Source organism: Hesperophylax consimilis, chromosome 14, assembly GCF_061612785.1.
Source record: "Hesperophylax consimilis isolate HC1 chromosome 14, BYU_Hcon_1.0, whole genome shotgun sequence".
In the NCBI taxonomy this organism is placed as follows: Eukaryota; Metazoa; Arthropoda; class Insecta; order Trichoptera; family Limnephilidae; genus Hesperophylax; species Hesperophylax consimilis.
The window spans coordinates 1,710,026-1,731,561 of NC_142849.1; the positions used below are offsets into that span (position 1 = coordinate 1,710,026).

At 34.4% G+C, this 21,536-nt stretch overlaps 1 protein-coding gene across 1 annotated transcript; it reads left to right on the forward strand.

The window, feature by feature from the left end:
• Positions 1-15,770: 15,770 nt before the first annotated feature.
• LOC149417751 (glutathione S-transferase-like) lies at positions 15,771-20,242 on the forward strand. The gene is made up of 4 exons (XM_089639845.1): positions 15,771-15,909; positions 17,110-17,277; positions 18,960-19,084; positions 20,066-20,242. The coding sequence occupies exons 1-4, from the start codon at positions 15,771-15,773 to the stop codon at positions 20,240-20,242; spliced, it is 609 nt and encodes a 202-aa protein (XP_089495971.1).
• The last annotated feature ends 1,294 nt before the right edge of the window (positions 20,243-21,536 follow it).

Here is a 21,536-nt window from a genome sequence, read left to right on the forward strand (position 1 = left end):
CAAATTTACGTTTTGTGCGGTCTGTGGGACGAATGGTTATGAATCTAGGGTTAAAAAAATAGAGCAAACAAAGAAGAAAAGGAAAGACATTATTTGAAAGTTTTTTTTATAATATAAATGAATGTATTTATTTATTTTTTTCACAAACATGCTTTTTATTTCAAGAAAAAAAAAATAAACTAACATTTTTTACTTAGCTGGAATTTTAATTCTATTGCATTGTGCTTCAGTACGGTGTTATTCACTTTCAATGTGTGTTATCGTATATGTCTTACTTTTAAATGTGTGTTATCTGTGTGCTATATTGTCTTGTACTTTTGAATGTACGTTATCGTATTGTCATTCAAAGTGTTAATGTACTTGGGACGCTTTAGTGAGTTCTATGATTGTATGTAAGAGTCTGACTGGAGACTTAGACGGGATACGGGAGACTTATATTGTATTATAATTGTATATTGAGATAGAACCTGCAGACAAGCAGCCATGTGGCAGCTTCGTGGGACTATCTATACATTGTCTAAAAAAAAAGTAAAATTTTCAGTCAATAAAGATCAGCTTAATAAAAAAAATATATATGTATACGTATTCACTGACTTATTATTGTACTTACCCAAAGCAACTTGATTTTTATCTGATCATTAGATTATCTGATCATTAGTCTTGGATTACGAATAATATATAGATTTCCTGTTGCAATGTTAATTATAGGAGACTTCAATAATTGTTTTGGTTTGAAGATTACAAGATGATTAAAGTAAGGAATTACAAATAAGTCTTACTGTACAAACCTCCGTTTTAGTTGAGTCTCTAAGTTATTCTGTGGAAATAATTAACCCTCTTCTTGGCAATGTATCCTATAGTATACATAGTTTTCATAATTTTTTCCCACTTAAACTGGTACATGGGTAAAACAGATTTTAATGAAATCTGCTTTAACATGTTCTCAACTTGATAATTAGTGCCACTAGAGCCATCTAATGTTTAATTAAGAAGAACAGTGACAGTTCAAACTCATACCGCTGCAAGATGGCTGCCAACAGAAGACGCACAACTAATTTGTCTGTAAGTTATCTTTATTTATTACTTGCATTATTAGATATTTAGTTATTTTAGGAATGAATTCGTGTTTATAAGGGTTCAGAGAATAATAAAAAATATATACTGAGTAACATATTTGACAAATCTTGTTTATATTGCATTCCAAAATGGTGTGTATCCTATGATATACACCGCCAAGTCTGCAGTGAATTACATTTGATTAAATGTGTATCCCCTGAGATACAATGCCAAGTTATTAAGAGTTTATATTATCTTATGTACAATGTCAAGTATTTATTGTTTATTGTATTATGTAGTAAACCCCTTTGAAATCTATATATTATGATTTTTTCATTTTTCCATAGCCTCGCGAAATTGAAGAAATGCTGACTATAATACCAATATCGGGAGCAGATTCTGATATTGAAAGTGACGAAGATGATGAACTACAAGATGATTCATCTGCAGTGCGCTCATCAAACTTTGGAATTGTTCATGATGCATTGGAGGAAGATAATGAACCAATGGCTCATGTTGCTGATCTTTCCGCAAACACCTCAAGCGCTGAACTACGTACACGTCGACATGTTAATCGTAAGAAAAAATGAACTTTGATTGGAAAGAGAAAGATTTTATGTCAAAAGTAGACATATGTGACAATCATTTTACAACTCCAGAGAAGATAAAATCGCCCTAGTTTGTAACACCAATTTGTATTCCACACAATCATCAAGCAAATGCATTGATACTTCCTACAGTGAGATATGTGACTTTCTGGCCATTGAAATTTTAATGGGCCTAATAAAACTACCAGCATACACTGATTATTGGTCTGAAAAAATGCGAATTGAGCAAGTGGCAAGTATCATGCCACTCAAAAGATACCAGTCCATCAGAAGATATCTTCATTTTGTTGACAATGATGATGTTGATGGGGATGTTTATTTTAAAATAATGCCTCTTTTTGAACTGGTAAAGCAGAATTGTTTAAAAATTGAAAAAGAGATAAAAAATTCTGTCGACGAAATGATGATACCATTCAAAGGAACAAGAGCAGGTTCCCGGCGACAATATATAAAGAGCAAACCTAAAAAAATGGGGCTTTAAAATGTTTGTCCGATCGGGGGTTTCGGGCATAGTATATGACTTCTTGATGTATGGTGGAGAGACAACATTTCATGGTTGTGAATTTTCAAACTACGAAGAAAATCTTGGAATGGGGGCGAAAGTCGTTCTGACTCTCAGTAAGTCTATTCCCAATGCGGCATGCTCTGTTATATATTTTGACAATTTTTTTACCTCTTTTGAACTTCTGCATCATCTTCGTCATGGGTACGGAATTTTAAGTCTGGGCACCATGTGGCGAAATCGATTACGAGGATGTAAACTTAAACCTGACAAACAACTCAAGAGACTTGGAAGAGGAGCTTTTCATCAAATGACGGATGAGAAGAAAAAATTGGCTGCAGCATAGACATATAAATATTCATATGTCTGTGGGTTGCAGTCACTTGGTTTGACAATCGTGCTGTCATTATTGGAAGTTCATTTGTAGACTCACACCCATTATCTACAATACAAAGATATAGCAAACAGGACAAAAAAAAAATTGACGTCACCTGCCCCGAAATAATAAAGCAGTACAATGCCCATATGGGTGGTGTCGACTTAGCCGATATGCTGATAGCTTTGTACCGATGCACTTTTCGCACACATCGTTGGTATATGGCGATATTTTCTCAATTACTCGATATATCTATCAACAACGCATGGCTACTTTACCGGCGTGAAGTGGCCCTACAAAAAGAAGGAAGCAAAAAAATAATATGTTTGAAGGATTTTCGTCTAAAAATTGCAAATGGTCTGCTTTACAAAAACAAAATACGTGGCCGTCCTATCGGAAACATCACAACGCCACCAAACAAAATAAAGAATCCGGTAAAAGCCAGGCCGGATGATGAGAAATCCGGTTTGATAACTTTTTTATTTTTTTTTTCCGGAACATAAAGAAAAAGGAAGATGCCGACTATGCAATTCTGGACAAACGTCTGTATTTTGCATAAAATGTGGCCTAAGGCTTTGTTTTACTGATAAGAGAAATTGCTTCCTATCATATCACACAAAATAATAGTTTTGATTAGCTTTTAAGACATAATTTTTCATTTTCCATAGTAATTTTTTTTAAATTTTGATTTGTAACAACCTGGCAATGTATCCTATAGGATACAACTCCAAATAAACTATATAAAAAACAATAAAAATATTTTTCATTTGTTTTTGTGAATCTGAAGCCTAACAGACTTCAAATATGTAAAAAAATATTTTTTGTGATGCTTAATTCTATCGGTGCCAAGAAGAGGGTTAAAACATTGAGCTTTGCCCCTACGATCGGTTACGTTCGGGTAACCCAATCGGAACTACTAGGAACCTAGGTTTTTTTTTTTTTTTTTACAAGATAATACATTAAAAAATGATAACAAAGTAAAAATGTATTATTCCCAATGAGTTTATAAAACTCATTTCGGGAAAGACAACATTAGAAAGGACAAGGCAAATAAATAAAATACATTAAAATAAATACATTAAAATAAATAAACGCAGATGTTATTATGGAGTTCCAGAGAAAGATTGTGTTAGTCATTTATGAAACTGCTAAGGAAATAGCTTTTAAGAGCTTTTGTCAATGTTTTTTTTGTTCGTTGTCGGAAGTTTTAAATTACTAGGTAATGCGTTATATTGTTTATGTGCAATTTATTTTAAGGAGTTAATTCCAAATCTGGTCGTGTAAGTAAATGACGATAAATGTATTTGATTTTGTGATCGTGTTTTGTGCTGGTGTATGTCAGAATTGAAGACTGGTTTAGTGTTGGTGTGTGAGGAGTGTTGAATTATTTGTAGAGTGGCAGTTGTGATGTTATACTTTGGCAGGACTGTAAAAGGAAGTATTTGTGTCTGTGAGTATATATCTTTGACATGTGTATCCCATGGCAGATTATATATATTACGTACGGCTCTATTTTGAATTACTTGTATTTCGGAACTTTTTTTTTGGTAATGGTTCCCCAGATACTAAATAGAAAACTCAGGTGAGAGTGGATCATAGCATAATATGTTGCACGCAGTAAAAATGTGGGGAGCACACCTTGGAGTCGATAAAGTACACTGGTTATCCGGGAAATTTTGGATTTTACATTCTCAACATGGGAGTTCCACGAGAGGTTAGAGTCTATGAGTAACCCCAAATATTTCGTTACTTGAACATGTTGTAGCTTTTCATTTCCAATAATGATATTCATACCCATGTTATCTTTTTTACCGAAAGTAAGGTAATGAGTTTTTTTAACATTGAGGCTTTATTTGTTTAATCGAAGCCATTTAGCCAGCTTTGCGAGATCTTTATTCATTAGAGCTTCAAGTTCCTTCAGATTTTTACAATGGTAGTAAATCACAGTATCATCAGCGTAAAGTTGAAGTTTTCCCGAGATGCCACATTTAGTTATATCATTGATGTATAGTAAGAAAAGTAGAGGTCCAAGAATCGAGCCCTGTGTCACTCCACATGTGATTTTTCCAACGCCACTTAGGTTCCCTCCGTTATCGACAAGGCAAAATCTATCAGCTAGGTAACTTCGGAGCAAATTTAAAGATTTCCCGACTATTCCCAAATGTTCCATTATTTGTAGAAGTATTTCATGATCTACCGTATCAAAGGCTTTTTTCAGATCTATAAATATAGTTGCCACATATTCGCCCTGGTCTATGTACTGCTGAATGTTAGAAATGAAATCGAAGGTGGCACATTGGGTATTGGAGTTTTTCCGAAAGCCATATTGCTGTGGTGTTAGGATATCGTTGCTAGAGGTGTATTTTGTCAGTCTATCTTTGATAATTGACTCGAACACCTTTGAAAATACCGATAAAATCGATATTGGACGATAGTTAGAAATATACTTCTTGCAATCTTCTTTAAAAATTGGTATAATTTTTGCTAGCTTTAACTGGTTTGGAAATATTCCCGAGCCTATGGAGAAGTTGATAAGTTGGGTTAGGTGCCCCGTTAGTTCTTCTTTACAGGTTTTAAGAATGCACGGTGTTACTCCATCGATTCCTGCCGCTGCATTCGACCTAAGTTTCGAGATGACCTTTATTACCTCATCCTTATTTGTCCTAGTCATATATAAGAATTGTCGTGCCTTTGGTTCTACATATACTGTATTACAGTCATCCGGGAATGATGGAATGGCAGCTGCCAATTTTTCTCCAACTGACAGGAAAAACTCATTAAATGCCAACGCTATTTTACGGGGTTCCCTAATTTCACAATTATTTACGATGAGAGATTCAATTGTGTTGGTGGGTTTATGTACACGGTGAGACAGAATTGAGTTAATGGTTTTCCAAGTTTTTCTTGGGTTAGTTAGGCTTTGTTGAAAGCTATTGATGTAATATTTGTTTTTCAGACTTCTCCTTTAATTAGTTATTATGTTTTTTAGTTTATTTTTACGTATTGCAAGAGTAATATTACCTGGGTCTTGTTTCCACTGCTTGTAAAGCTGGTTTCGTTCCTTGATTAGAAAATTCAGTTTAAAATCAAACCAAGGTGTGTTTAGATGTTGCCGCCTTCCTGTTTTTACGTTTGGTGTAGTTTTACCTGCTTCTAATGCATTTTTGACATAATCATTAAAATCTTTGTAACCGTCTTCGGGTTTGTTTGAGTTGATAGCAAATTTGTTAGTCGCAATATAAGATTTTACCGCCATACTGTTGATAATAGGTTTAGTAAGGCGTGGTTTAGTTCTATTATTAAACCATTTTTTTAAATTATTCTTAAAGTCAACAATTAGTATATTATAGTCACTAAGCGGGTCATCTATATTCGATATGGTTGTAAAAATGTTTTGTCTGTTTGATATAACGTGATCTATAATAGTGCTGCTTGTATCAGTGACTCTCGTGGGATATGATTTATTTTGTATTAAGAAATTGTATGTTGATAAGGTGTTGATAAAATTTTAAGAAGAAGGTGTGTTTATGGAAGTGTCAATGTTGAAATCTCCGAGTATTAATGTATCTTGTCTGCTTTTGTTCAGTATTTTTTCAAAATGTGTTAGGAAATCGCGCATGTTGTTTGGGTTAGGTTTTCGATAAATGGCAAATATGTTGACTGGTTTCCTATTACTGCTGCAAACACTAATACCTAAAAATGAATTTTCGTTGGAAAAATTTTCAATGATAGAGCACTTCATAGAATCCAGAACATATATCGCCACACCTCCTCCTCCTTCATTTGGGCGAGAAGTAAAAGCACTGTAAAAACCATTTAAGCAAAAGAACTTTTCTTCTCCGACATCAAGCCACGTTTCAGTGATGACAAGAAAATGAACAATATCGCATAATCTTCTGACATTTTCCTCAATTTCGTCAAACATGTTTCGTATACTTCTGGCGTTCATATACATTATTCGCAGACAGTTCTTCATGGGAGTATAGTCATCGATAGTTAGGCACTTGTGTTCTTGTATATTACACTCCATAGTCTATTGTAGCTAGGTCCTTCTTGAGGGCAGCTATAGTTGTCCCTATCTCCGGTTGAATGGTCAGCAGGCTTACCAAATCTGGTGCATGTCGCGCAAACTGGTTTGATGGCTGTATTTGGGCACGACTCACGGGTGTGTTTTTCTTGTGCACAGTATCCACATGTAGGTTTAGTATCTCTGCAATATTTGTATGAGTGTCCAATTATATGACATTTAGTGCAGACAGTAAGGCCAATAAAATCTCTGACGCGGCAAACAGTCCAGTTCACAAATACCTTCTCCTGTTCAATAAGTAATTTACGCACGATAGCTGGCATTTCATAAATACGATGACAAGTTTTTCCTGTGCGAGCACCAGCTAAGTGACTTAATTTACAGCACGCAATAGTTCCCTCAATGTCTTGAATATTGGGAACCTCAGTTAAGGCGATCCTTAAAAATTCTTCGTCAGTCAGGTCCCGCGGTACCCCAAAAAATATTAGTCTCGGAGATCGCTTGGTCGGCAGTCGGGCCTTAATTGTGCTTGATTTGTAAGAACAGGGTGCATTTAATAGTTTTTGTTGCTCGCCTGCGGTTGCCGTGTTCATCAAGATACCTTTATTTCTTATCTTTTTTATTCCCGTGACCCGAACGCCTAGCTCAGATAGCCGAATCATGTCCTGGATAATTTTTTTGGTACCATCACTATCCTTGGTGGCGTTTGCATCTGTTGGAAATACGCATAGGCCTAGTCTTGGTGCTCCGACACGATGTCCATATTGGGTAAGTGGAGGGGGTTGGTGAGCATCATTAGGCTGTTTGCGGGCGATGTCAGCAAATGAGAGGCTAGCCTCCGTTGCCTCCGCTACTCTCCGCGTTACAGGTCCAAGATCAGACTCTAGTTGAATAATTTTTGTTCAAGTTGTCTTTTTTCGCTCTTCACGTGTCGTACTTTGATTTCTGTCATTCTCAGTTGGGCAGTCACTGTAGCCAGATCAGCACGCATGGTCTCGCGCTCCAACAACAGCTGAAATATGGATCTAAAAACTTCCGACACGTTTCTGGCAATTCTCAGCTGCTGGTCTTTTGAGACCTTCGACTGCTTCTCTGCCAAGACATCTTATAGAGTTTTCAGATGTTTTTGAGCTTCATTAAGCACATCTACCCCTCAGGTGCAAGGATATTCTACTTCGGTATCATCCGAGCCTTTGGATGACGCAATCGATGAGGTTTCGTTTGCATCCTCAATTGAGACGCTATTATCTCCAATAATCCGAGGCATCATTGTGTTCAGATGTCTTTTTTTCGGACGGTTCATTTTTTGAACACTGGATTTTTTTTATATAATTGGTTTTGTACAATTCGTTTTTTTTGTGTTTATTTTTTATTCGCTTCACCATTTTAGTTGATAAGTCGATGATTTGCGCCTGTCAGCTGTCATGTAGGCAATATTGCTAACTTGCCACAATAAGTAGTTGTGGGTACTTGATGATAATTCGTACTTTGAATCAGCGCCTTGATTTGGATGATCTACTAAACTCGTATATCTTGTTTCACAATGATTTAAATAATTTTGCAGGAAAAAAAAATTTAGAAAGAAAACTTAGTATTACTAGGAATCGAACTGGGGACCTTCGGATCTATGCGCCGATTCGCTCACCATTGGGCTAGCGGCCGCTTTTGGTTAACCGGGAATTAAGAGTAATATAAAATTGTTTTCGCACAGGTATGTTTACGGCGATTAGAATAAAAGGATATTATTTCGGCAATAACACTATGATATTTCACAGTTGAATTAAACACCTGTAAACCTGGTTAATTAAAGCGTTAAGATTTCACAAATTTCGATTATTCGTATTATTTGTTTTTATTTTCGCACAGGTATGTTTACGGTGATTAGAATGACAGGTTATTATTTCGGCAACAACACTCTGGCACTTCACAGTTGAATTAAACACTTGTAAATTTTGTAAAATTAGAGCGTTAATATTTCACAAACTTCGATTATTCTCTACACTGATCTTCGGGGACATGTTTATAGATAAATTTTATGGATATTAGGTTTTGTAGGTTTTAGATTTTGTATTATTAAGTGGAGCGAATTTTTGACATGCACTCTGTTGATAAATAATGTAATCGAATTAAATCGGTTAATTACTAAAATTATATTCACAATATATTACCTATACTACAGATCAACATCTAAGCTTGGACTCGTGGGCCAAACCACCTACATTCATATTTAATAAAGAGGTTAACATGTCATGTTCTGGCATTTCTGACCTGAGCTCGCAAGACCATGTTTCTGAAAATCCAAATTTCATGCAAATAATTATAATTTTTAGAACCTCGCCTATCCAGCTTATATTATGATAAACCTCTTAAATAATATTTACGTAAATAATAAAATAATATATTACAGTGCGTGGACCAAAGCACGAAAATTATATGTGTTAGAGGACACCGGGACGTACCTGGCATTCAACGGAAGATCAACGGAAATTATCAACGGAAAAACCAAACAACTGGTAATAATCATACATTATCTATGATATCTGATAACTCTTATTAAACTATAAAGTCATCCACTCTCGCGTAGGTGTAAAAAATAACACGCATCTAGCTATTTTAGCACCCTTTTTCTTTCGTTTACGGGGGTATCTAGTACGCTATATCGGTTAACCCCTATATCGATATTATATTGACGAAATCGTCGTCTATAGTCAGTTAGTGATATTTTCAAGCACGGTCAGAATACGATTCCGTCAGTCGATTGACAAAAACCGCTGCTTTTATTGCGGCCTCCAAGGGATCAGATAAGCTCACAATATGCACAAATTTTTTGATCATATCGTTCGTTATGCAAAATAACTGAATTATTAATGATTAGGGTGAACTTACTCTTAGAATTGAAATAAATCGTATACACGATCAATAGACTTAATTAATTTATCTAAGACGCGATCAATTGATTCCGTTCCAGCTTATAAAAACAAAAGGTGTTATGACTAATGACCTCATAAATTGATTAACTCCCGTTTAGTGGCATAAAATACATGCGGACTAAATGACTAAAAAGAAAAAAATACCGTTATTATTTCTTATTCAATGATGCAGACTGCCAATGTATATTAAAGTTAATATTTTAATTCGACGTAATCAATTCAATAGCATTTTTAACTTTTACGTAGTCGTCCGAGGTTTAGGAACATCAATTCATCAAGCTTTTTTTTATCAAGATACTGTTAAAAATGTGACTGAATGACCATTTTCTAGTAAAAATATTAGTGATTTAGAATATTTGAATTCTTCTGATCACGTTTTCATCGCCGGTGGTCTTATCCGAATAAATATAATGGACGAGATGCGAAAGTATTATTATTTTGAAGAACACGTGTTCCGACTACCTATTTATAATGAAATTTGTAAAATCATTCGTTATAGACCCGCTTTTAACAGGAAAACGAATGAGTTGAGCAGATTTTTAATAAATTAACAATATTTCAAATTACCGAACAAAACGTAAATTTAAATTAAACGAAACATTTAATTTTATATATTTCTTCAATAATTACATTTCTTGAATACACGTGGACTTCAAGTCCAAGAAATGGTTCTCTAGGAACAGAAGTATTAAGGGAGGATCCGCCCACTCCCCCAACTGCTCAGTTGTCAATTAACAGCCCTCAGCGTTGTTTTATCTAAAATTATGGGAGAAAATAAAGTCTTCCGCGTTCCTGTTTCAGGAACGCGATTCAGCTTACCCGGTGAGAGCAGCAAACGGGTATGAAATCATGGACTAATCACTTTTATTCTACAAATAATTGTTCTGTAACAACAGTGAGTGAGCAAGAGGGTATTTTGTTATAGGGCAATATATTTTTTTTTTCTGAAATAATTATTTGTATTACATAGAGTTTTTTTTGTTCGGTTGAATGGTTTTCGTTTCAGTCTGAGATCCCCACTTTCTTTCTTGCTTTTTATTCGTGGTTTATAAGTAATAATATTGTTTTTTACTTTTGAATGAGAGTGGGATTTTGCTGTAGAGTTTAGTACCATTGTATAGGAAGCTTTTTGCTCAAATTTTGTACTTGTAGTTGCTTGTTAAATATGATTTTGATCCTGAGATTTAATGTTTCTAATTCACTTTTATGTCTTCTGTTTTGTATTTAGGGATATAAAAGAGAATTGATTTAGAATAGAGTTGTTTAATTTACACGATGTTAAGTTTGCTGAAGATTTCGTCAGCGCTAGTTCTTACAGGGACTTTCAGAATCATTTTCATTATGGCTTACTATCGATAGATGTTTACTACCGATCCTGAAGTTTGGATCATAAGGCTTCATCTATTGATTGCTACGATGGTAAAGAACATCCTTGAAGGTTGAAATTTGAAAACCTTATATGTACATTGATTTGGTTGTCAAGAAACAATATTTGTCTAACATTTCACTGCGTTCAATCTGAAAATAGAAATACTCAAATCAATGTTGTAGTTACTCGACTGAAGCCGGATAGCAACTACTGGTACATTATAAAATCGATATGAATAATCTTTTTCGTGTTAGGTAAATCCACGGTAATTAGGTACACAGAAATCCAAACAGTGTTACTGGCAATACCTTTACGGAAAAGGTGGGTAGCTGAATCTTTTTTCCATGCCTAAAAATTATTTAAAAAAATCGCATGAAAGTATGCTAATTGACTGGACGTAGTGAAGTCCTGTTTTAACTCGACCGTTTGGTATTTCATCTGTGTTTGAAATATTTCCGGCCGCGGGTTTCTTGTTTACAAAATATCGAAAGGGGAACGGAATGGAACTATGAGAGGATACTACCAGAATAATGAAAGTCTTATCTTTGGTGCTGGCATCCTCAATGTTCCCTTTTTCTGCCAGCACATTCAGCACCAAGAAACTCTACGGCGTATTGTACTTAACGCGAAATTGCAACCTAACAACCTGTTAACAGAGCCATTGCAGAAATTGTACTGGAGGTACTCCCCGTCTTCCTGTGACAAGGTTGTAGAACCCGAAGGTAGGATGTAAATCTGCTTCATTCCCTTCATTATTCAAGCAAGCCTTACTTTGACTAGGTGGCTATCTTTGTCTAAGCTTTTAAATATAATGGTACCTACCTGCCTAAAGAAAAATCAAAAATAATTGTCATTGAGATTGTGACTTTTCTTTATATAAATTTTACAATTCCTATTATATCAGTTTATACTTAAGAAGGTACGTATTTAAGTACCTACATTCTTACAAATCTAATGATTTCAGAGGACATTTTAGTTTTGATTTATTAATAACAGCAAATTAGAAACATTATTTATTTATACGCGACAATTACTATTCACACTACTAGCGTTTTTTGTAATTATCTGACTTCTAGTGATATTCATGGAAGCATATTAAGAAAACTGTTTTTCAACAACTAGGCATAAAATTGTACCAAAATAAATTAATTAAATCTTACACATGGTGATTGAATAATATAAGTTAATAGAATGTATATGGCTGCCATCGTCCTATTAGTAAAGTTTTATTTTTAATGAAGAAACTCCAAATTTCAGCAGCATTTTTATAAATTTTTGTTTGTGTCTACATTTATAAAACACTAGCTGACGTGTATCCAGCGTTGCTCGGGGACTTGTAAACGGTTTGGAGTAAACTTTTAAGGTTGTGATTTCTAGACTACCTGACAATGTCAAGAATTATTTGTTTCTCTTGATCGTGCCTGTCTACCTCTAGCGTCTTAGACCTCTTCAACCGTTCACTTCCGACTCATACATTCTACCAAAACCTTTTTCTTCGTTCATCACTTAGTCTTATTTTACCACAAACAATTATTTGATTCATGTCTTTCTTGGGCATCCCGCCTTTTATCTACCATTCGCTTCACGTCAAATAACTCAATAATTTCTACTTTAATTCGACTCCGTATTTCATTCCAGTGCAGAGAAAATGCTTAGTCTAATAAAGTCTTCCTAGAGCGTCCCTGACCTCTTCTCCCATTCAAGCTACTCTCTAAACACTCCTGGCTCTAATAAGAACAAAGTTCAAAATTTTAAGTGAAATCGGATGAATTGTATAGAAATGCGTAAGGAACAAATAGAGAAACATGTATTTATATATATATATATACAGGGTTTCCGGGAGTAAAGTACGCTAGCTTCGAATGATGATTCTAAATGGTGATAGAAGTAAAAAATATAAATTATAATTTGTTTATTTTACGATACGAAAATATTTTCCAATAGAAGAATATTTATTTTCTCGTACAAACAATTCAACGTTTTTTTCTAAAAACTACCCTAAACGCTGCATTTTGAAAAAAACTAAAAAAAAAAAACATTTTTTCATTGAATCGCTCCCCAAAGTTAGCGCACCTTATTCCCATAATTGTATGTATAGATGAAATGTATTTGGAACAAAATAATGTGCATTTACGCGTAGGCTTCGAAAATTCCCCCATAAATTGTGATAGCATTTTTATTTTTGTTCTATTTTCCAATGTACCTATATTTGTTATTTAAATTTTCTTTACTTTGCCACCGGTTTCGACACAACCGTGTCATTAACGAAATAAGTTAATGAGGTGAAGCAAACAAAATTTTTAGTTACAAATGTACATTGGAAAATAAAACTCAATAAACAAAAATTTCTACAAATTGTAACATATTTTTGTTATTTGTTTTTGGGGTATTATGCCGTGTTGCGCTAACTCCTTCTTTAGCGCAACACGGCATAATACCCCAAAAACAAATAACAAAAATACTTTTGGCCGTGAAAATCTTAAATCATAAATTGTAACATAGTTCATATTATGAATATATTCTTAAGTATTTTGAATGAAGAAAATGGTTCGTAGCCCCTAAATCCTATTATTTGGTATATCTGATTTATCGACGTCATATTTTTCCAATCAAGCTTATTTTTAGATCAGTCAAGCGGGTTAATCCAAGCCCTTTAGTCGTCAGTATTAATACTATACACCGAAATAAGAGTAAGTCCCTAAGTTCTTATAAAATTACTTATATCCACTACATAATATTATGTTACGCGCTGTTCTGGACGAATTAACCAATTTATTTTGCCATTTTCAATGATTGATTTCTCAGAAATGAGATTTATTTATCTTGCATAAAATTGCTAACCTGATCAATTAAGAGCTTTTATCTTATCATTCTTAAGTAATATGATTTATAATGTTTTGCTCGAAAGCGCTGATAAACAATAATAACATGTGCGATATCTTAATTTGATGGCCTCTATGGTCGAGAGGTAACCAACGACTCTCGACTAGCAAGCCAGAGGTCGCGGGTTCAATTTCGGCGTGCCCAAGGAAAATTTATTTTATTATTTTTTATTATTTCACAATTTACACAATTAAAATAATAAATCTTCCAGAGTGGAAGACACTCTCAGTATCGCATGATATAAGACCACCATTCAGAATTGAAAGGTTGCTCGAAATGGCTTTGACCGTGTTTGGTGACCAGATCTGAATAACCAAGTACTTTCCCACTTTCCTCTTAATAATAATAATAATAATTGGATGACTTGTATAGCGCCGTTTTTGTGCAAAATCACCTCAAGGGCGCTGTACAAACTTATAATACATTTCTACGTGATCGTGATCTATGTTATTACTTAACTATTTATGGAGATAGTATACAGTACAATACTCACCTGGTAGGTCACTTGAGATTAACACTTAATTAACATTATCTAATTGTTTATTAGAGAAATTTAGATACAGGATTTAGGACACAATTGGAAAATTGAATATAACTCTTAGGAATGGTATATTTTATTTAAGGGTACGACAGCTTAAAAAGGTAAATTTTTAGTTTAGACCTGAATTCTGTTATGACTTATTCTGTTATGACTTCTGTTATGACTTTTGTTATGACTGTTATGATGTATTATGTTTTTCTTCATCTCCTTCCCCTCCCCACTACCTTCAGCCTCACAACTACCCCGATTGGGGATGCCATAATAAGGGAGCAGTTAAGAATCTTGTGCGACAAATAAAAAATAAATAATAATAATGCATTTCAATGATCCACAGATTTTCAAATGTCCGCTTACAATTCTTCGAGCCAAGCTCAACCACTTAGTTTCAGCCTTCCATCGCTTATTTTCTCGGCAACTAATCGGCTTAAAAACTTTTTGAGCCTGTGATTCCTGTTTCAAACTCAACATTAAAAAAATTAAACTCGAAATCGATTTATTCAAAAAATCTTATCAAAAGGCCGTGTCAAAAAAAATCACCCAACACAACCGACTTCAAACATGTTGTGGTTGTACTGCTTTCCTGCTCGTACCACTAGTTTTTAGATACCATGATTTATAGAAACCTCTTTTGCGGCAGGTTCTATTCCACCATTGACACGATTACGATAACCTGCCCAACAGAGCCGTTCAAACTCCATAATTATTATTTTTTTTGGTAAACTAATGTTTAAACAAGATTTTTTTATGCATAGCACAAAGGGTAACAATTATTTTACAAGCAATAATTATTCGCCTGAAACACTCATCCACATTGAAAAATCTCCTGATAAAAGATACATGACGCCAACGGGACTCGAATCCAATCGAAGGGACACGGGTTCGAGTCGCGTTGGCGTCATGTATCTTTTATCAGGAGATTTTTCCATGTGGATGAGTATTTCAGGCGAATAATTATTGCTTGTAAAATAATTTCAGACTCTATAAATTTTGATATTGATTTATTAAACGCCCGTAGGCATACCGTAGGGTTTTTACTGACATAGTACAGGTAGAAATTTTACACAGTGCATAGTATATTGTAAGTACATATAATAAATGTCAGTAAGTGCAATAAATACCTTTCAATCGAATGAATTTTTCAATTTTATTAGCCAACGTTCTTTTGCACATTCAGGCTTGAATAATTTCACAGTATAAATTAGCTCCCTTCGATAAAGAAAAACGAATTAACGCCAGCTTATATTACAATATTATCAAACTAAATACATAAAAATAATCGGAGTTTATGATTCGTAACATGAGCGTGTAATATTGACAATTCAAAGAAGAATTGTTACAAACGGACGGTATCCATCATTGTATTGTAACTGTCAAATATAGCTCTTCAGGGGTATTCAACATCTTATTAATAATTTATTGATGGTGAAATTATAGTTAAGTAAGTTTATTTCCAATATTTCTTTTAGATTTCAGTAAAAATGTCGGATTCAACGTATAAGTTGAACTATTTTACCATGAAGGGAGTGGCTGAGACAATCAGGTACATATTCGCCTATGCTGAGGTGGACTTCGAAGATAATAGGATATCGCAAAATGAATGGCCGGCAATCAAAGAAAGTAAGTATTTTTAAATAACTCCACAGTAATACAATTGTGAGATCGATTAAAAGACGCACCATATTTTTTTTATAAACTATAATAATAGATTTATTTTTCATCAATCATCGGTAAATTTTTATCACGATCAATCAATGACAAATAAAAGCATTTTATTACGTAGGTCGTAGGTATATTATGAGACACACCCAGCAAAACACGCACTTACAATCGATCCAATAAATATTTTATTTTCAATATGTTACCTGCTGAAATAAAAAAATGTACAAATGTAAAAACAAATATTATGTTGAAAAATTGGCTCGCTGAAAGAAATAGTTTGTATTAGAGTCTAATACAAACTATAGGTAGATACTATCACTGTTGTGTATATGTTTTTATATTTTTAAAACAAATTGTTATTTTTATTGTTATCACTGTTGTCATTAAGTAAAATAAGTTTTTATCTTTTTTAAATATTTTTTATGTGAAAAGTTGCCATCGACAAACTACTGAAAAGTAGTTTATTGGAACTTTTCTATTTTTTTTTCTGTATTTTTATTTTATTATTTACTGTAATATGTATTTTTTTGTCTTGCTTTCTTTAAATAAAAAAAAAGTAAATGTGAATCCTATGAGTACGCTCTTTATGTCTACATATTAACTAACTACTTTTTAAATGAGAACAACCGCAAATAATGCAAGGCTGATGGTTGCTTAAGACAGGGACGTTAAGATAGTTTGGGCATGAATAGCGGATAAACGAAGAAAGGAGTGTAAGTAGAATATGTGACGCGGAAGCTATTGGTAGAAGAATTCAAAAACACGTGAGTCAGGTTATTTAAAGAATCAGAATTACAGAATAAATTTGATATAAATAAATGTATATAAATGTGAATGAAGCAAGGGGTGTGTGTCGAGACAGAGTTGTGTGGTTGTCTAATTTGTCTGCTTTACCCTACCGAAAAAAACAGCTTGGTGGTTAGTTAGTTAGTCAGTTCAGTCAAACTACGCATTTATGCTAGCTAAGAGAATTTTATCGATTTACAAATTAAAAGTTTTATGTTCGGAAAACAAACCACATAGATATTATGCAGTTAACCCAGATTGAAGCCGAAACAGGAGTTTAGTTTGTTGAGCGACCATGTAAAAGTACTCCCCAAAAACTTAATATTGTTTTCGGCAACAGATGATTTCACTTTTTTTATTATTATTCTTAAGGTTTTCCATACCACCAGTTGCCAGTGCTGGAGGTAGATGGTAAGATTATAAACCAATCTGTAGCCATTGCCAGATATCTGGGGAAGAGGTTTGGTCTTGTAGCTTCAGACCCATTTACGGATGCCCTTCTTGAAGCCTTTATAGACAACATCAGAGATGTCCAAGCAAGTAAGTTGAAAATGTATTTTGTATTAAAGTAGGTTAGATAAGCATACACAGTAAAACTGTATTTTTGTGTTATCTTATATTGTCATAGGAGAACTCTTATCTAAATCAGATTGTGCGACTAGGAGAAAGTGCAAATGATTAAATTCTTAATTGGCCAATTTGAACACAAAAAACCATTTTGAAAATTATACTCCAAGCCTCTGTAAGAACTAATGTCTATTCTCATAATTTTATTCAATTCGTTAGCAAATTCGTAAGCAGTGGACTTGAAAGCGGGTCCGCACCAGGTAATGTATTTTCTCATGTTTGAGAGAGTTCAGAAGAAATTTCTGAGATTTCTTTAAATTATCCTCCTATACTACTGACTTGTTTGGGTGTGTTCGAAATGAACCATCTACGGGTCAGAAGTGATGCACACATTTATTTATTTACACAATACCAATCCGTGGAAGGTTTTAAAATTCGGTTATAATGGAGAGAATTCATTTCTATGTTCCCGATGGTTATCTCCGTCTCCGACAGCACAGACTGTTCTTTTTCCTACTCTGACTAACTTGCCAATGGTTCGACGAGGAGAGTAATCTTGCTGTTGAACAGAATCAATTTGAATATCAACATACTTAGCATCAATGAAATTACCTTTAAAAGGCGATTTCTATTACATCTATGATAGTTGATTTACCCACTTTATATGAATGTAATAATTCTTCTATACAAATTAATGTGTTTAAAAATGAACAAATTTGTCGTGTGTTACTTATATTTAATCTCTTTCTAAAAATCTCTAGGCACTCCTAACTGTAGTATTTACCACAATAATTCTTATGACAGAATATTTCATTCAATTTCAAACCAATTTCCAGCCGAGTGCATTGCAATAATTGAATATCTCAAATATATAATCAAAAATAATTTTTAACATTCCCTTGTTCTCTCCGTCTCTCTCAGTTCCCCCAGAAACTCAAATCCAGTTCCCTTCTTCATCCTGATTATCACTTTGTATTTCTTATTCGAGTGAAGATAGCCTCCATTCAAAGCTCTGTTAAAACCGTAACTCTGATTTGGATTCCTGGACATGTTGGCATCGTGGTTAATGATATTGCGGATTCCTTGGCAAAACAAGGAGCATCGAACCCTAGTATTACCCTCGTAAACCAAATTCCACTATCCAACATTTTTCCTTCCTCAAAAATAGAGTAATGGCACATTGCTAGTCAATCCAAGGGAGTCTGCTATGCCTCAATACAAAGGAATATCCTATCAAAACCGTGATTCCAACAATTCCCACATATCTCCAAAAAAGAAATTGACTCATTTATTCGAATGAGGATTGGATATTTATTTTATTTTATTTTTTATTATTTAATAAATGTTTACATGTTACATTTTTTGTCATTTTTTTAACTACCATACATGGCTAATGCCCGTGTTGTGGTAGTTGTTGTGTGGTAGTAATTGTTCCGTTACTTCTCATTTCAAAATTCACGTGTTCGACTCATCAGATTGCACATTATGTGGTCTAAAAGTGGGAACATTAGATCATATTCTTTGGTTGTCCCTCTCTAAACAAACGTCCTCTCTTCTATAAAGCCATTCATTTGAAATAAAACCCTTGAATCGTGTTAACCTAAGTTGTGTTACGATAATCCAATACAGTTTTACAAAAATAATTATTATTTCAGAAGTCAAAGAATGGCTTAAGAAAAAGACCCCAGAATCTAAAAGAGAATGTGAGGAGGCTGCGGAATTCTTTTTGAAAATAGCAGAGCCACTAGCTGCTGATGGATTCTTATATGGAGAAAAAAGGGTATAAAATTGTACTAATTATTCTAGTGCAGGCGTCACTAGATACTTCTACATTGTATATTATACTGTATAAAAATATATATATATATTCATAAATAAATAATTGAAAGCTATAGACAAATGAAGTTCCATTAAATAAAATGTGGTTTTAGTATTATTTGTATCTACACAATTTATTAAATATGACAAAAAAATATCCTAACAAAGCAATTCAGAATATAGAATAATGATAATAACAATAAAGAATAATGGTATTATATTGATTTATTTTTGGGGTACTATACCGTGTTGCGCTTGTCCATTAAAGGTATTTTAGTTGAGTGTGCTGCATTTTATGTGATTTCAAATTACAATAGAAAATGTCTATATCTGGTAAGGCATTGTGGTTTCACAGATACGTCCTATTAAAGAGTTTTGCTCGTATTTGGTTTTACAGTGAGGTATTCTAAATTCGGCGTTTATTTATTATAATATTCAATACATTATATGCAAGGACGCTTTTGACGGTCCAACTAGGAAGGTTTCCCGTTTCAGGACAGTCAAATTAACAGGTTTCAAATTATCCTAGAGGAATTACAGGCTTTAAGAATAGAGAAAATAAGTGTGTAAAAACGAAGATACAATTTTTTTTTTTTGATCCTGATATTGTGTTCAGGGCAACGAAATGCAATACTTTTTAACAGATATGATGAATCGACAAGCCAGTGGAGGATTCAGAATAAGAAGGCGGCATCAGAGATTTTAGTGCGTTTATACGCTAGGGTAGGGTCACTAGTCGCTATGAGCGGATGATCACTGTTGCAATACTTGCGGTGGTTCATAAATTCGTTTGAATATTTTCAATAGATCAATGTATGTTTCTTATTGAATATTCCAAATGACTGAGACGAACTCGACTTGTGACATATATCGCAATATTAGTGTGTGTGTGCTACAGTGGCTGAGTTCTCTGTAAATCAATAAATATTTTGTGTGTTTTCAGGCCACGTGGGCAGATATATACTTCACCGGAATATTTGAAGGGATAAACGGATTCATTCCTGGTATTATGGAACCCTATCCTAACCTGGTTGCCCTCGGTCACAAGGTCAGAAGCAAGGAGAGCGTTAAAAAGTACATCGGGGGCAGACCTGAGGATAACTGGATCCTTCAGTTTTAACTTTGTATGCCACGATTTAATATAAAAAGTATTTCAAACTTGTGTAATTGAGTGCATTTAGCTGCTGTAGTTGCTTGTCCGTGTTTAGAAAATTCTGTTTGTTATTCAGTTTAGAAATGAATAACACCCACTCTCTTTAATAAATATATTAAACAAATTACTTTATTACATGTATCATCATTCTTCACTCGTTCACTCTTATTTCTCCAATGTATTTAACTCTTAACTGGCGTCCTTGCTTGGCGACCCATGTTATTTTTGCCCCAGCAACCTCTTTCCCTCAGTAACTTTATTAGGACGAGGTTTGAATTGCTAGAGAAAGCTCGTCTCCATCATGTGAGTAAAAGTAGCAATGTCCAGCGGGGCTACGACGCCAGTTACGTAACTTCACCTCAGTACCTTCCTTAAGTTGAGGTTCGAATGTGCCAGCGAAAGCACGTCTCCATCGTGCGAATAAAAGTAGCACTGTCCAGTGGGGCTACGATGCCAGTTAAGTAACTTCCCCTCAGTACCTTCCTTAAGTTGAGGTTCGAATGTGCCAGCGAAAGCACGTCTCCATCGTGCGAATAAAAGTAGCACTGTCCAGTGGGGCTACGATGCCAGTTAAGTAACTTCCCCTCAGTACCTTCCTTAAGTTGAGGTTCGAATGTGCCAGCGAAAGCACGTCTCCATCGTGCGAATAAAAGTAGCACTGTCCAGTGGGGCTACGATGCCAGTTAAGTAACTTCCCCTCAGTACCTTCCTTAAGTTGAGGTTCGAATGTGCCAGCGAAAGCACGTCTCCATCGTGCGAATAAAAGTAGCACTGTCCAGTGGGGCTACGATGCCAGTTAAGTAACTTCCCCTCAGTACCTTCCTTAAGTTGATGTTCGAATGTGCCAGCGAAAGCACGTCTCCATCGTGCGAATAAAAGTAGCACTGTCCAGTGGGGCTACGATGCCAGTTAAGTAACTTCCCCTCAGTACCTTCCTTAGGTCGAGGTTGTAATGTGCCAGCGAAAGCACGTCTCCACCGTGCGAGTAAAAGTAGCACGGTAAGGCGAAGCTTATTGCTAAATCACTATTTTGATTAATCCTTATAACGAATTGGTGTACATTATGAATACCAAAAATTTGCTTTAGATAAATTGAAGGTTTTCATATCGTTTCGCTTGAGTAGAATACAAATAAAATAATAAATTACGTAATAAAAAATATAAATTTAAACTAATAAAAAAAAAAAAATTCAATAGAAATGTATGAACGCGTAAAGGAAACAATTTTTATAATACAGTATTATAGCTAAGATTATCAGTG

Coding starts and splice junctions, on each gene's coding strand:
- LOC149417751 (XM_089639845.1), top strand. CDS start 15,771: ATGTCGGATTCAACGTATAAGTTGAACTATTTTACCATGAAGGGAGTG. Junction 15,910..17,109: donor ATGGCCGGCAATCAAAGAAA/GTAAGTATTTTT, acceptor ATTATTCTTAAG/GTTTTCCATACCACCAGTTG. Junction 19,085..20,065: donor TCTTATATGGAGAAAAAAGG/GTATAAAATTGT, acceptor GTGTGTTTTCAG/GCCACGTGGGCAGATATATA.